At 40.6% G+C, this 16,462-nt stretch overlaps 2 protein-coding genes across 2 annotated transcripts in view; one reads left to right on the plus strand and one right to left on the minus strand.

The window, feature by feature from the left end:
• The window catches only part of NUP210L (nucleoporin 210 like), an 81,441-nt gene that overhangs the window by 38,329 nt on the left and 26,650 nt on the right, over positions 1 to 16,462 (plus strand). The window contains exons 15-25 of the mRNA XM_055324386.1: positions 1,591 to 1,812; positions 3,530 to 3,703; positions 7,759 to 7,951; positions 11,023 to 11,111; positions 11,335 to 11,439; positions 11,739 to 11,840; positions 12,752 to 12,880; positions 13,208 to 13,335; positions 14,375 to 14,507; positions 15,610 to 15,672; positions 16,045 to 16,224. Coding sequence (XP_055180361.1) covers positions 1,591 to 1,812; positions 3,530 to 3,703; positions 7,759 to 7,951; positions 11,023 to 11,111; positions 11,335 to 11,439; positions 11,739 to 11,840; positions 12,752 to 12,880; positions 13,208 to 13,335; positions 14,375 to 14,507; positions 15,610 to 15,672; positions 16,045 to 16,224 — 1,518 coding nt within the window. The remainder of the gene's footprint in view (positions 1 to 1,590; positions 1,813 to 3,529; positions 3,704 to 7,758; positions 7,952 to 11,022; positions 11,112 to 11,334; positions 11,440 to 11,738; positions 11,841 to 12,751; positions 12,881 to 13,207; positions 13,336 to 14,374; positions 14,508 to 15,609; positions 15,673 to 16,044; positions 16,225 to 16,462) is intronic.
• LOC129508717 (ubiquitin-60S ribosomal protein L40-like) lies at positions 6,272 to 6,737 on the minus strand. Its single transcript, XM_055323718.1, has one exon. It carries the CDS (start codon positions 6,724 to 6,726, stop codon positions 6,340 to 6,342), a length of 387 nt encoding a protein of 128 aa, XP_055179693.1. The 5' UTR covers positions 6,727 to 6,737; the 3' UTR covers positions 6,272 to 6,339.

Below are 16,462 nucleotides of genomic sequence, written 5' to 3' on the forward strand. Positions count from 1 at the left end.
ACACACAGATGGCCAACACATGAAAACATGCTCAGCATCACTCATCATCAGGGAAATGCAAATCAAAACCACAACGAGATCATTTCACACCTGTGTCAGAATGGCTAAAATGAAAGAAGAAACAGCAAGTGTTGGTGAGGATGTAGAGAAAAAGGAACCCTTGTGCACTGTTGGTGGGAATGTACATTGCGGCAGCCACTCTAGAAAACAGTATTGTGGTTCCTCATAAAACTGAAATAGAGCTATCATATGATACAGTAATTCCACTACTGAGTATTTAACCAAAGAAAATGAAAACACTAATCTGAGAAGATGTAAGCATCCTATGTTTATAGCAGCATTATTTACAATAGTCAAGATATGTATGGAAGCAGCCCAAAAGTCCCATTGGTAGATGAGTGGGTAAGGAAGATGTGTGTATATGTACACACACACACAGAGGAATATTGCACAGCCATAAAAAGATGAAATCAAACCATTGTGACAACAGGGATGGGCCTATATGGTATTATGCTAAGTGAAATAAGTCAGACTGAGGAAGACCAGTGATTCCATACAACTTCACTCATTTGTGGAATTAGAAAAACAAAACCAATGAATAAATAAACAAAATGCACAATCAGTCCCAAGAACAAACTGATGGTTACCAGATTGAGGGGGGAGGTGGATGGGCAAAATGAATGAAGGGGAGTGGGACATACGAGCTTCTAGTTATGGAATGAATTAAGTCATGGGAATAAAAGTCACTGCATAGGGAACATAATGGTACTGTAATAGTGTGGTATGGGGACAGAAGGTAGCTAGACTTCTGAGAACAGCATAACATAGATGTCAAATCTCTGTGTCATACATGTGAAACTAATGTGTGTCACCTATATTCAGATTTTTAAAAAAAATCTCCATTTAAAATGCTTATACAGCTACTTGTTCAATACCGCTTATGAGCTCAACATTGTAGTAGATCCCAATAAGGAAGAGACAGTCTCTTTTAAAATACAGGTAAAAGATATTCTTTTCTCTGAATAATTTTAGATAATAGCATAAGAATTATTATACTCATACATGTGAAACATTAGATACCTTCAAACAGCTTTAGGAGATGAATTAGTATACAGTGAATAATAGAGATGAGTATTATAAGAGGATGTGGAAGTGGTTGTGGTCTGGAATGATCAGATATTATTAGGTAAGGTAACACACAAGTTAGGCCTGAATGATAGGATCAAAATGAGTACAGAGGTTGAGAAACATCCAAGTGAGAGGCATCGTGTACATGTCTCCTGATTTGGAAATTTTTTTAAAAAAATTTTTATTTATTTATGATAGTCACAGAGAGAGAGAGAGAGGCAGAGACACAGGCAGAGGGAGAAGCAGGCTCCATGCACCGGGAGCCCGACGTGGGATTCGATCCCGGGTCTCCAGGATCGCGCCCTGGGCCAAAGGCAGGCGCCAAACCGCTGCGCCACCCAGGGATCCCCTGATTTGGAAATTAAGTCTAATGTCATTTTCAGCAATCAACCGGTTTTTTACTTTAGAAAACTGTTGAGTTCCCTGACTAATCAAGGATTCATTTCTTTGAATGCCAATCAGGCTGTAAACCCTGTGGAGGTGGCATTGGTGACATGGCAGTCTGTGAAGGAAATGGTATTTGAAGGGGGCCCCCGCCCATGGATCTTGGAGCCCTCTCGATTCTTTTTGGAGTTGAGCATGGAGAAGACAGAGAAAATTGAATTAACACAAGTTCGGCTGCCAGCCAAGAGAAAACAGAACCAGTATATCTACCGGGTCTTGTGCCTGGATTTAGGGGAACAAGTAAGTAGGAAAATGATCTTTTTTGAACATTTGTTTTAGTCACTAAACTAAATATTCCAGTAATATTCCAAATCTTTTATACTTCTAGTCATTCCTTTTTAGATTCTAACAGATTTCATTTATAGACAGGAAAATACTTTTTTTCTTCCAAAATTTTATTTAAATTCTAGTTAATTAACATACGAAAATTCTAATTATTGATTAAAGGTTTTTCTTAACTTTACTATCCTTTAAATATACTCAAAGATTTCACTCATTTTAGAATTCTGACAATCTACCAAATGGTTCAAGATCTTTTTATAGTAACGAACTTATTTCAATAAGTTCGATAAATTTCAACTTTATCACTATAATCCATTTGCTTGTTGTCTAGACTAGAGGTTTCCCACTTCCAAAAAAATGCAAGGAAGGGAAAGGGAAAGTTGAAATTTCACTCTTAGCAGTTTTGATTGGTTAGCAATTGTGAGTGGTGAGCACTTTTGAAGAACCATTTAGATCTGCTATAAGATAGCAAGTGTGTTGCCCTTTATCAGTTGAATTAGTTTTATTATTTTAGAGGTAGTGATAGATCCACAGTTGTGCCCTGTTTCTAACCTTCTAGTAACAAAGGTTTACAGTTTGACCAGGTTGAGAATTCAGTGTATGACTGTATGGAACCAGCCCACAAGGAATCGATGTATGATTTTAACTTAGTAAGAACTGAGCTTCTTTTTTTTAAATTTATTTATTTATTTATTCATAGAGATGCAGAGAGAGAGAGAGAGAGAGAGAGAGGCAGAGAGACAGGCAGAGGGAGAAGCAGGCTCCATCCAGAGAGCCCGACGTGGGACTCGATCCAGGGTCTCCAGGATCACGCCCTGGGCTGTAAGGCGGTGCTAAACCGCTGCACCACCGGGGCTGCCCAAGAACTGAGCTTCTTTTTTAATGTCTTTTATGAACTTGGCTGGCTGTCAGCACTGTCAGAGTTGTCACTCCTGTTGGAACCCTCTTGTCTTTTGTCTCCACATTCTGTTACTCATTTGGTGCTTCCACTAGAGAAAGGTTGAAACACAAAATAGTTTTTCTACTTTTTGCCAACTGATAACAAAAGATTTGAAAGATTTGGTGGAGGGCAGCCTATGGCTCGGCGGTTTAGTGCCTCCTTCAGCCCAGGGCCTGATCCTGGAGATTGGGGATCGAGTCCTATGTTGGGCTCCCTGCATGGAGCCTGCTTCTCCCTCTGCCTGTGTCTCTGCCTCTCTCTCTCTCTCTCTCTCTCTCTCTCTCTCTCTCTCTCATGAATAAATAAATCTTTTTTTTTTAATGGAAGATTTGGTGGAGAAAAAGACAAGTGATTGGTCAGAATTAGATTTTTAAAAAATATTTTATTTGTTTATAAATTTCCATGATACCCTTATTTGTCTTAGCCATGATCAAGAACTATGATGATTTTGGGCAGCCCCAGTGGCCCAGCGGTTTAGCGCCGCCTTCAACCCGGGGTTTGACCCTGGAGACCCGGGATCGAGTCCCACATCGGGCTCCCTGCATGGAGCCTGCTTCTCCCTCTGCCTCTCTCTCTCTGTCTGTCATGAATAAATAAAATCTTTAAAAGAAAGAACTATGATGATTTTAATGTCCAGAAAGATCCTATACTGGAGTTTGAATAATTCTAACACATGTAGATTGGTACAACTGATGTCAACCCACAGTTGCCTCTTGCTCTGTTGTTTCCTTAAAGACTCTGACATTCAGAATTGGAAATAACCCAGGTGTCCTGAACCCAAGTCCAGCTGTTGAGGCTGTACAGGTACGCTTCATGTGTGCCCACCCTGCCAGCATGTCAGTAACCCCAGTATACAGAGTGCCAGCTGGTGCCCAGCCTTGCCCTCTGCCACAGCACAATAAACAACTGGTAAGTGCAATGTTTTCATCTAACTTGGTACTTTTGTCTTCTGTGCTTTACAGCTAAATGGTCTGAAGTATGTATAGCTTTTATCTTATTAAAGTTAAGGACACTTTTATTTGTTATTCTCTAACAGTGTCGAAAAGAGATAATTAAACAGATCAGAATTGGCTATACTTAGTGATTTAGTGAGTTTGCTTACTGTATGTAGGGATGTAGTCAGCTTGCAGTTATGGCAATAGACAGTGGAGATGTCTCTGAACTTCCAGATAGTTTGGATAATATCTTTCTCTACCAGATCTTTTATTGGCATTATTGGTAAGTAATAGAATCTATCTCCACTCCAAACCCATCATATAGAATAATGATAAGTAATAGCGTAGCTAGTAGGGGTTGAGGAAAAAATGAGTTTTCTAATTAGAAACTGGAACATCAGACTGTATACTAAATGAGGTGGATTTTAATTATAAGCACAGGAGAATAGAAGTGCTTTCTTAGCCTGTACCGAACAATCAATTATTCCTGTTTTACAGATGGAGAAACTGAGGCTCCTAGAGGTTGAATAATTATTCCAAAGGCATAAAGCTAAAACATAGCACAGTCTGTCCGACTGCAAAGCACATTATTGACTTTTATACTATTTCTTTACTTTTATGCTATTCTTTTTTTAAAGATTTTTTATTTATTTATTCATGATAGACACACAGAGAGAAAAAGAGAGGTAGAGACACCAGCAGAGGGAGAAGCAGGCTCCACACAGGGAGCCCGACGTGGGACTTGATCCCGGGTACCCAGAATCACGCCCCCAGCTGAAGGTGGTGCTAAACCACTGAGCCACCAGGGCTGCCCTTATTCTATCTTTTTATTTTAAAAGAACAAGAATTGGGGTGCCTGGGTGGCTCAGAAGTTTAGCGCCTGCCTTCAGCCCAGGGTGTGATCCTGGAGTCCCGGGATCGAGTCCCACATCAGGCTCCCTGCATGGAGCCTGCTTCTCCCATTGCCTGTGTCTCTGCCTCTGTGTGTGTGTCTCCTGAATAAATAAAAAAATCTTAAAAAAATCTGTCATAAATAAATAAACAAACAAACAAGAATATGAGGTGTTACAGATTAAGGAACTCATTTTTTTCAGAACTAAATTCCACATGTATTATTTGAAGTTTGTAAATGATGTACTTTTTAAAAAGATTTATTTCAGAGAGAGAGAGAGACCACAGGTGGGAGGAACAGAGGAAGAGGGAGAGAGAAACTCAAGTAGACTCAGAGCTAAGCACGGAGCCAGACTTGGAGCTCGATCCAGGACCCTGAAATGAGATCTAAGCTGAAACCAGCAGTGTCACACTCAACTGACTGCCATGCAGGCACCCCTATAAATGATTTACTTTTTAAAAAATCACTTAGATGGAGCAGAATAAAAGTTATCCATATAATTGTCCTTCAGTGTCAAGTTTTTCATTTGAAATAAATTTATAGAAGATTTGCAAGAAAAGGAGCACCTCAGTGGCTCAGTCACTTGAGTGCCCAACTCTTTTTTTTTAAGATTTTATTTATTTATTCATGAGAGAGAGAGAGAGAGGTAGAGACACAGACAGACAGAGAAGCAGGCTGCATGCAAGGAGCCTGATCTGGGACTTGAACCTGGGAATCCAGGATCACACCTTGAGCCAAAGGCAGGCGCTCAACCGCTGAGCCACCCAGGCGTCCCTGAGTGCCCAACTCTTGGTTTTGGCTCAGGTCTGATCTCAGAGTCCTGGGATTGAGCACACATCAGGCTCTGCACTCAGCATGGAGTCAGTTTGAGATTCTCTCTCATCCTTTCCCTCTGCTCCTCCTTCCAGCTCATACTCTCTTGCTCTCAAATAAACAAAATCTTTAAAAAAAATAGCAAGACATTTTTTTTCTTAGAACCGTAAGGATTAATTTACAGTTGTAATTCTCCATACTTAGAATTTCTTCCTTAATAATTAAGTACAATTTGCATACTGTAAAATTTACCCTTTTAAAACTGTACAGGTAAGAGTTTTGCAGCCATTGCCACTGTCCAACTCCAGAATATTTTCATTTCCCCCCCCAAAAATGCACACCCAGTAGCAGTCACTTTCCCCCCAATCCCTCCACCCCAGCCCCTGGACCATATGTCTCTATGGATTTGCCTATTCCATTCATTTCATATAAATGGAATCATATAATATGTGGCCTTTGCAGCTAGCTTCTTTCATTTCCCATGTTTTCAAGATTCATTCATATCGTAGCATGAATGAGTACTGCATTCTTTTTTATGGCTTCATAATATTCCTTTGCATAGATATACATACTACATTTTGTTTGTCCATGTATCAATTGATGGATATAGGGGTGGTTCCCACTTTTTGGCTGTAACATAAGAATAATGCTGCCTGTGAACATTCATGCACACATTTTTGTATGAACATGTTTTCATTTCTTTTGAGTTCTATCTAGAGATGGAATTTCTTGGCATATGATAACTCAGTGTTTAGCCTTTTGAAGAACCACCAGCCACACCATTTTACATTTCCTTTTTTTTTTTTCCCAGTCAATGAAAGGGAAACTTTATTGAGCCCCCAGGACCTATTGAGGCTCGGGCAGGAGGCTGCCCTGTGGGCAAAGGAAGAGCCGGTGGAGGGGCCTTATTTGACCTTCTTTTTGGGGCGCAGGTTGTTGGTGTGGCCGCACTTCTTCTTGTGGCAGTTGACAGGACGGGGGTGCAGGCGAGCATAACACTTGCGGCAGATCATCTTGTCACAGTTGTATTTCTGGGCCAGCTGGCAGAGTGAAGGCTTGATGATGCCACCTCGCAGGCGAATCACCAAGTGCAAGGTGGACTCTTTCTGGATATTGTAGTCTGACAGAGTTCGGCCATCTTCTAGCTGTTTGCCCGCAAAAATCAGACGCTGCTGGTCAGGCGGGATGCCCTCCTTGTCTTGGATTTTGGCTTTGACATTTTCAATGGTGTCACTGGGCTCAACCTCAAGGGTGATAGTTTTGCCCGTCAGGGTCTTCACAAAGATCTGCATCTCTGCGTCTGGAGCGAACCTGCAAGGCCACCGCCACCAAACCGCTCGCCCACCTCGTTCCATTTTACATTTCCTAAGCGAGGGATGAGAATTCCAATTTCTCCACAGCCTTTCCAACACTTGTTATTGTTGTCATTTTGATATCACCTTCCTAGTGAGTGAGAAGTAGTATCTCGTGCTGGTTTTGATTTACATTTTTTTTAAGATTTTATTTATTCATGAGAGACACAGAGAGAGGCAGAGATGCAGGCAGAGGGAGAAGCAGGCTCCATGCAGGGAGCCTGATGCAGGACTCAATCCCAGGACTCCAGGATCATGCCCTGGGCCAAAGGCAGGTGCTAAACCGCTGAGCCACCCAGGGATCCCCTTGATTTATATTTTCTAGTGATTATTGATGTTGTACCTTTTTGTGTGCTTATTGGCCATTTGTAAATCTTCTTTGGAGAGATGTTTATTCAAATCTTTTGTAAGGCAAATGGTGAATCCAGATGAGGTGTGTGTACTCATACTATTCTTTCAACATATTAGTAGGTTTGAAAATTATCAAAGAGGGGCATCTGGGCAGCTCAGTTAGTTGAGTGCCCAATTCTTGGTTTCGGCTCAGGTCATGATCTCAAAGTCATAAAATCAAGCCCCACGTTGGGCTCCATGCTCAGCAGGTAGTCTGCTTGAGATTCTGCCTCTGTCCCTCCCCTCCTCCTCTCTCTCTCAAATAAAAAATAAATCTTAAAAAATTTTTTTCGGGATCCCTGGGTGGCACAGCGGTTTGGCGCCTGCCTTTGGCCCAGGGCGCGATCCTGGAGACCCAGGATCGAGTCCCACGTCGGGCTCCCGGTGCATGGAGCCTGCTTCTCCCTCCGCCTGTGTCTCTGCCTCTCTCTCTCTCTGTATGACTGTCGTAAATAAATTTAAAAAAAATTTTTTTTTCAAAGAAAAAAGACTGATAAAAATGAACTCTAGCTTCAGGGGTATCTCACTGCCTCCTAAGCTACTGTTGGTTTCTTTTTTTTTCTTTTTTCTTTTTAAATGCAGATTCCTGTATCAAGCCTGAGGGACACAGTCCTGGAACTGGCAGTATTTGATCAACACAGGAGAAAGTTTGATAATTTCAGTTCACTAATACTGGAATGGAAATCCTCAAATGAAACACTAGCTCATTTTGAAAATTATAATTCAGTGGAGATGGTAGCAAAGGATGACAGCAGTGGGCAAACTCGGCTACATGGTATTATGGTGATTTACAAATCCTTTTACATATCTGCTAAATGTTTCTCCACTAAGTATTTCCCTTGCTTGGGTAACAGTTTATTTCAGATTTTATCATCTCTCCTTTTATCTTTGATCATTGTATGTTTTAACAAACGTAAATGTACATTTCTTGATTGCAAAGCCAGGGTCTAGGATCCAACATTTCTCACAGGGACATAAAATTAAATTTTTAATGTATTGCCTCTTATTTGCCTAATATTACAAAAATTTCATTCATTTATTTAGAAAATATTTGTTGAGTGATTGCTCCATATAAGGCCCTGTTCTGGGTACCTGAAGATAGAATGGTACATGAGATAGTCATGGCCTCTGCCCTCATAGACTTTATATATATATATGTTTTAAAGATTTTATTTATTTATTTATTTTAGAGGAGGAGAGGGAGAGAATCTCAGGCAGGCTCCCTGCTAAGTGCAGAGCCCAATGTAAAGCTCAATCTCATGACACTAAGATCATGATCTGATTAAAAACCAAGAGAGATGCTTAACTGACTGGGCCCCTTGGTTCCCCACTCATAGGCTTTAAGTATTATAATTGTGTTAGGTGTTTTGAAGGAAAAATGTGGGTTTAAGAGTCATAGCAGGAGAACCTAACTTAGTTTAGAACAGAGAAGGCTGGGCAGCCCCAATGGCCCAGTGGATTAGCGCCGCCTTCAGCCCAGGGCATGATCCTAGAGACCCGGGATCGAGTCCCATGTTGGGCTCCCTGCAGGGAGCCTGCTTCTCCCTCTGCCTGTATCTCTGCCTTTCTCTCTCTCTCTCTCATGAATTAATAAATAAAATATTTAAAAAAAAGAGTAAGTATAAACAGCACACTGTCACATGTCATCAGCCCTCAAGCCTCTGCTTGTATGACATTTGTCGATTCACCAAAGCCGGTCACCCACGAAAACCAGACTCAGGGTGAATGAGCACTGCTCAAGGGCATGGGTACCAGCAGGCATGGTTCGCTGCAGGCCAATAGCATGGAAGTCTGCCACAGAGCAAAGAAATGAAGAAGAAAGGGGTACAGAGGGCAACTTTTTTTTTAAGAGTTTTATTTATTTATTCATTATTATTATTCCCATTATGTACGTTTGCTCACTCATCATTTATGTATTCTTACTGTATTCTAGGTATAGTTTTTTTTAAAGATTTTATTTATTTATTTATGAGAGACAGAGAGGCAGAGACCTAGGCAGAGGGAGAAGCAGGCTATCTGCAGGAGCTGGATGTGGGACTCAATCCCAGACCCTGGGATCACGCCCTGAGTCAAAGGCAGACACTCAACTGCTGAGCGTCACAGGCGTCCCTCTAGTTTTAAGCTCTGAGATTACAACAGTAAAATACATGAAGCTGCAAGCTCTCTGACACCAAACCCTATACTCTAAACCACTGACTGTACTATCACAACACTGCCCTTAGGGACTTCCTGTGTTTTTCAGGATAAAATTTGTATGTTGTAGCTTAACATACCAACCCCTGCCTACCTCTTTGGCTTTACTTGCCCTTATTACCCTTGTATACCCTACATTTTTTTCACACTCAACAACTTTATTTTTAAAAGATTTTAAAGATTGTACTGTTTTAAGTAATTTCTATATCCAGTATGGGGCTTGAACTGACAACCCCAAGATCAAAAGTCACACACTATTTCCGCTGAGCTGGCTGGGCACCCCCACTCAACTACTTTGTATGTACATGTACTTAGTCATGACAAGGCTTGTCGTACCTCTTCCCTTTCATCTGTTTATGTTTTCTTTTCTTGCATCATCGCTGGGCTTAAGTTCTCCTCTTGCCATCTGTGAATTTTCTGTTCCTCTATATCACCAATCTAAGGAAAGCATTTTCTGTGTTCTGTACTTAATGCTGTAGTAGCAGTCAATACACAGTATTATAGTGTTGGTTTATCCCATAGTCACCATACTAAAGCTGCAGGCTTCTTGAAGCAAGGATTGTGTTTTCTTTCTTCATCTCTGCATCCTTTTTTTCTTTTTTTTTTCATCTCTGCATCCTAATTACCTGGCATAGTACCTGGCATATAGTAGCCTCTCAATAAATCCTTGTTTATGGATGGATGGGTGGATGGATTGATGGATGGATGGAGCATCATGAGAAACTCTCACATTGACTTAAGTGGTAGATTTACGTTAAAGTTTTAAAAAGAAAGAAAAAAGGGAAGACAGGATCAGATTATGGAACATTTCAAATACTAGTTGAAGGAGTTTTAATTGCTTTAATGAGGAATAACTGTTTATTTTTTTTAATTTTTTTAATTTTTTATTTATTTATGATAGAGAGAGAGAGAGAGGCAGAGACACAGGCAGAGGGAGAAGCAGGCTCCATGCACCGGGAGCCTGATGTGGGATTCGATCCCGGGTCTCCAGGATCACGCCCTGGGCCAAAGGCAGGCGCTAAACCGCTGCGCCACCCAGGGATCCCGAGGAATAACTGTTTAAAGTGGACAAGATGTGATGTTCACATTTACAAGACAGTTTAGAATAGTGAAAGGCCTTGCGGGACTGGACCTTTATTTCTCACTCCAATTTTTAAATCAGAGTTTCCCCATACACTGTTGTCAGTCTGTGTTTGGACCCACAGACCATTAGAGCTAGAAAGAATTTTAGGTTTTTCCTGGCCCAATCCCTCATTTAATAAAGAAACAGAAATAAAGTGGTTGCCCAGAGTCACATAGGAATATAATAACACAAAATTCAATTTTCTGTTTTTTTTTTTTAAGATTTTATTTATTTATTCATGACAGACACACAGAGAGAGGCAGAGACACAGGCAGAGGGAGAAGCAAGCTCCATGCAGGGAGCCCGACATGGGACTCAATCCCAGGTCCCCAGGATCACACCCTGGGCCGAAGGCAGCACAGAACCGCTGGGCCACCAGGGCTGCCTCAATTTTCCGTTTTGTGTGTCTTTCCCCACAAAGTTTTTTTTTTCTTCCTTCAATAGAATATGATTTGGAAAAAATTGGGGCAAAATTGGTTTTCTGGAGACACATTTGTATTCTACATGTTATCATTTCTCCATGTCTCCAGGTCATCAGGTCCTTAAAGTACATCAGTTAAAAGGGACTGTACTTATTGGAGTCAATTTTGTGGGCTACTCAGAGAAGAAAAGTCCAGAGGTAAGATATAGAAATGACTGAAATGTAAGGATCTTCATTTATAACTTAAAAACAAAGAAATGTCATTTATAATCTGAGAATTGAGATTCTGAGAATGTATATCTGAGAATTGTGCGTCTCTCTGGTTCTGTTATCTTTGGCATGTGAAAGAGCACTGGAATCATCTTCTCACTTGAGCAGTTAAAAGTTTATACTCACTTTTGTGGTTCTTGTGCATTTCTAGGAACTTTTCAACTTGCTCAGATCTGCGGCTATAGAGCTGCTGCTGGTAGATGATGTAACTGTACTGCCTGAGAACGCCACCATCTATAACCACCCTGATGTGAAGGTGAAACTTGGAGGCATCTAATTAATGGGCTCTGATTGGAGGGGAAGAGTATGAGGTTATTAATAGTATGGCAATTAAAAAATTCACTTATATGTTGAAAATCACTGATAAGCATATATAACGTATATGCAGTAATTAGCTGCAATATCCTTAGCAGTAATACTTGAATAGTCATAGTTTGTCTTTGGTCCATTGACCTTAATCTTTTAATCCCATACTCTTCCTTAAGTAGATAAGAGTTATTTTCTCTGTAAAATAACTGAGGAGAATGGAATGTCCTGTTTCTGATCTTTCCATAGGAGATATTTAGCCTTGTGGAAGGATCTGGTTATTTCCTGGTCAACAGCAGTGAGCAGGACATTGTCACCATCACTTACATGGAAGCAGAAAACTCTATCCAGGTGAGGTCTAAAGATAGCCTAGAGGTTGATAATCTCAAGTCAGATCTTATCCTTATGAGACTGATTGGGAAAATTCCATTGTATGTCTCAGAGTTGTTATAAAAGTGACATTTGCCTCTTTTTTTTTTAACCTTCATAGATTCTCCAACCAAAAACAAGCTTGTGGTTTTTTTTCTTCAACTAGGTGGGCAATTTTTGTTTGTGGTTGAACTGAGAGAGTATAGAAGACATCTAATTTTAAGGTTTCCATGAAAAGAAGGTTCATTTCTATAAACTGCAAAGCATAGAACTATGTGGGTAATTAAATATACTGTTGACTTTATAACCTGTGTATATAGTGTTTTTAGCCAGGATATGACAACTCAATATATTACTATTTTTGTAGTCAGTTATGCCAAGGGATTTGCTTTTAGTGGACTTTTAGTGATAAAAATAATACCTTACATTAACATATGTGTATATTTTTTTTTCTTCTAAGAGCTCAAAGGAATTTAACTTACATTGGTCATAATGTTTAAGTGAGGAGATTGCAGCACTGTGTACAGGGTGTGAAAATACCTGCCATGCGGGTTAGGACCTGCCACACATGGCACAAAACCAGGTCCCCTTATATACTTCCTCCCCCACTGGTGATTTCGGCATAACTGGACTGGATTTTCTTCATGAACTCCTTTCCCTATTCATGATTCAGAAGCTGGATATCTATGTTGGATTCTGCTTCGATTCAGTCAACTTAAATCTTGCTCTTTATGAGTTAATATTTGTTAAGGGTGCATATTATGCTGTGCCTGAAACAGGTAATGTGACCTCTCCGTTCCCATCACAAAGAAAATACGTTATTATATTTTCTGCTTTGATTATGTTTGGAGTGTGTGTGCTTCTTTACACAGCGGCTCTCTTCTTCCTTCTAGTTAGTTCCAGTACACTCTGGATTTCTCACCTTGGAGGTCTATGATCTGTGCTTGGCTTTCTTGGGTCCAGCCGTGGCCTACCTCAGGGTGTCAGACATACAAGAGCTGGAACTTGATCTGATTGATAAGGTGAGGGTGGTTGGCAGCTTTGCATCAGAGAAGCAGGCCTCGGTCTTGCTCTGTAGCCCCACTTCCTGTAGCTTATTTGGATCTTGTGCACCCAGCAGGACCCTCAGGGATGTTAATAGACATACTTGTCCTTTAAGAACGATGCTCCAACATTGTAAGGAAAATTGGGTGTGAAAGAGCAGATACCTTGTAGGTTAGGTTTCTTTGATCAAAGGCTGACCAGGAGCATTCAGCACAAACAAAACAGTTTATTGCCCTCAAAGAATTAGACTGTCCCTGGTGAATGAGACATGTCTACTAAAATTACCTTTGTTTTTTAACTACTAGGTTGAAATAGGTAAAACTGTGTTAGTAACTGTGAGGGTTCTTGGCTCTTCCAAACGCCCATTCCGAAATAAATACTTCAGAAACATGGAGCTTAAACTGCAGTTGGCTTCTGCCATCGTTACCCTGACGTGAGTGCCACCTCCACACTTCCTTTTCCCCAGGCTGAACATCAGAGACTCAGTGCTCTCTGCACGTTACTTTAGATTTTCTTCTTTTCTCTCTCTCACAGTGCCTTTCAGCCCATACTCTTCCCACATTCAGCTCTCTTCCATATCCTCAGATGTGTTCTTTTGGGACAAACGTGTGTCTCGTGAATATTTCCATTTTATGAAACTTCTCCTTGGATGATATCCCTGGGGTGTTTAGAGGATAAACCTTGAAAAATCTAAAAAAGAAAAAAGAAAGAAAGAAAGAAAGGAAAGAAAGATCTATCTAGAAGCAGAGGTGCTGGTATTACCTTCTGCAAAAGGGGGGAGTACAGAAATTCTGAGATGATTTAGTATTTGCAATTTTGCCAGTCTTATGTTTATGTTGTCCTTATTCCTTTAGGGTCTTAGAACAAATATGTAGCCTTCAGAAGCTTTCTGCCATTGCCATGAACTTTGTCTTAACTCTGGGAATTTATTTTCTGGAAGTTCCCTCTAACTAGAGTTAAAATGAACAGAAAATGCTACATATCTTAGAAAGAAGCATAACTGGCCACTCTTAAAATCAAATTTTTAAAAATGGTATTATTTAATTATTTTGGCCAGAGGGCAGAGGGGGAGGGAGAGCCAGACAAGGGGCTCAGTCCCGTGACTCTGAGACCAGGACCCAAGCCAAAACCAAGAGTTGGACATCTAACTGACTGAACCACCCAGGTGCCCCAAAATCAAATCTTTCTTACCTAAAAACATGTATTTTGGGGCATCTGGGTGGCTCAGTCAGTGAAGTATCTGCCTTCAGCTCAGGTCATGATCTCAGGGTCCTAGGATTGAGCCCTGCATGCATGGGGCTTCCTGCTCACTGGGGAGTCTGCTTCTCCTTCTCCCTCTGTCCCTCCTCTCCACTCATTCTCCCTCTCTTTCTCTCTCTCTCATAAATAAATAAACAAACAAACAAATAAATAAAATGTTAAAAAAATAACTTGCCCTTCCTTTGCCTTTAAAAAACCATACGTCTTTGCAGGCTAGTGGAGGAACAGGATGAATACTCTGAAAATTATATCCTTCGAGCTGTCTCTATTGGGCAAACCACACTTGTGGCCATTGCCAGGGACAAGATGGGGAGGAAATTCACATCAGCTCCTCGCCAGGTTGAGGTAAGGAAATTATCTCATCCAAAATTAATACCTCATCTTTTTAGCTTTATTCATCTTTTTCCATTTAGTTTGCACAAGTTAAAAATTATTTGACTGAATAAAATGATAGTTGTCTAACTCTTGAAACAATATGTAATTTGCTTTTTGTTTTAGTGTATAAAAATAATACACTTGTAGAAAATTTGGAGAGCAAAAAATAATAAATATACAGAATGAAAATCACCTATAATTGCACTACTTAGAGCAACAATTATTAATATTCCTTCACTTCTTCCACATGCTTATTTTAAGATAGATGAACCATACTGCTTTTTTCATCCTAATCTTATATCAAAAGTGTTTTTTATGTCATTAAAAGCTCATTGTTGGCCATGTGTTGGCAGTTGTTGAAGCTGGGTAATGGGTAATAGGTCCCTGAGAGTTCTTTATACTGTTCTCTCTACTTTTATATATGTCTTTTGAAAAAAGGTAAAAAAGAGGGCAGCCCTGGTGGCGCAGTGGTTTAGCGCCACCTGCGGCCCAGGGTGTGATCCTGGAGACCCTGGATCGAGTCCCACATCAGGCTCTCTGTATGGTGCCTGCTTCTCCCTCTGCCTGTGTCTCTGCCTCTCTCTCTCTGTCTCTATGAATAAATAAATAAAATCTTTAAAAACAAAAAAGAAAAAAGGTAAAAAAGAAAGAGTAGCCCGGGTGGCTCAGCGGTTTAGTGCCGCTTTCGGCGCAGTGCCTGATCCTGGAGACCCGGGATCGAATCCCACGTTGGGCTCCCTGCATGGAGCCTGCTTCTCCCTCTGCCTGTGTCTCTGCCTCTCTCTCTCTCTCTCTCTCTCTCTGTCTCTCATGAATAATTAAGTAAATAAAATCTTAAAAAAAAGATAATTGTAAACATAACTTTAATGACCACCTTTATTCCAGCGAGTGAATATATAATTTTTAAGCATTCTCATTTACAATTTTTTGCTATTTTAAATAAAATTTATATTTATTTTAAAAAGTAAAAATACATATCCGTGTATAGGATTTTTTCCATAGAATAAGCTGTGTAATCATATGTTACAAAATTGTCATCCATCCCTGTTGTCTTTTTGGTCTTCTCCTTAAGGTATTTCCTCCATTCAGACTTGTTCCAGAGAAAATGACACTGATTCCAGCCAACATGATGCAGGTGATCTCAAAGTCAGGAAATGGGATTTACCCTCTTTCCTCACCCTGCTCTGCCTCACCCCAGCACACATGCACTCCCTTCTTCCTATTGGCCTCCTCTTGTCTCCTCCCAGCCAAGTACAGCAGGATCTGATAAAGAAGAAAATGAGGACTTCCCTGCTCCCTAATGAACAGGGTATAACCTGCCTTGTGAACCCCATAGATCATTTATGGTGTGGCACTTGAGTTTCTTCTGCAGTTGAGCTGATGTGTGGGATATGTCTGTTGGCAAGTGGGGGAAAATAAGAAGTCAAATTGCTTGGACAAAATATTGGGAAAAGAGATGTGATTTCTCCCCATGTTCCAGGCATTTACTGGCATGTTTAAATTCCAGGTAATGTCTGAAGGTGGCCCCCAGCCCCAATCTATCATTCACTTCTCTATCAGTAACCAGACTGTGGCTGTAGTGAACAGGAGGGGGCAGGTTACAGGGAAGGTAGTCGGCACAGCTGTGGTCCATGGCACCATCCAGACAGTAAATGAAGATACTGGCAAAGTTATTGTGTTTTCCCAGGTATTGGTTCTTTCCTCTGTTCTACTTCCACTTTTCCATCTGGGAACCATATTGGGGCATGTGGGGTGGTGATTAGGGGGCTGTCAGCAGCTGAGAAAAATCTTTTGAGTTCCTTACCTGTTATTCTCTTAACCAAGCATGGGAAATATGTAATCTTTAGTGAAAACCCCACAGAATACTTGGCATTGTTATAAGACATAGTGTTCCTATTCTTAAGGAATTGTGTAGGGGACAAAAA

This window comes from Nyctereutes procyonoides, unplaced genomic scaffold (genome assembly GCF_905146905.1).
Source record: "Nyctereutes procyonoides isolate TBG_1078 unplaced genomic scaffold, NYPRO_anot_genome, whole genome shotgun sequence".
Taxonomy (NCBI): domain Eukaryota; kingdom Metazoa; phylum Chordata; class Mammalia; order Carnivora; family Canidae; genus Nyctereutes; species Nyctereutes procyonoides.

Coding starts and splice junctions, on each gene's coding strand:
- LOC129508717 (XM_055323718.1), bottom strand. CDS start 6,726: ATGCAGATCTTTGTGAAGACCCTGACGGGCAAAACTATCACCCTTGAG.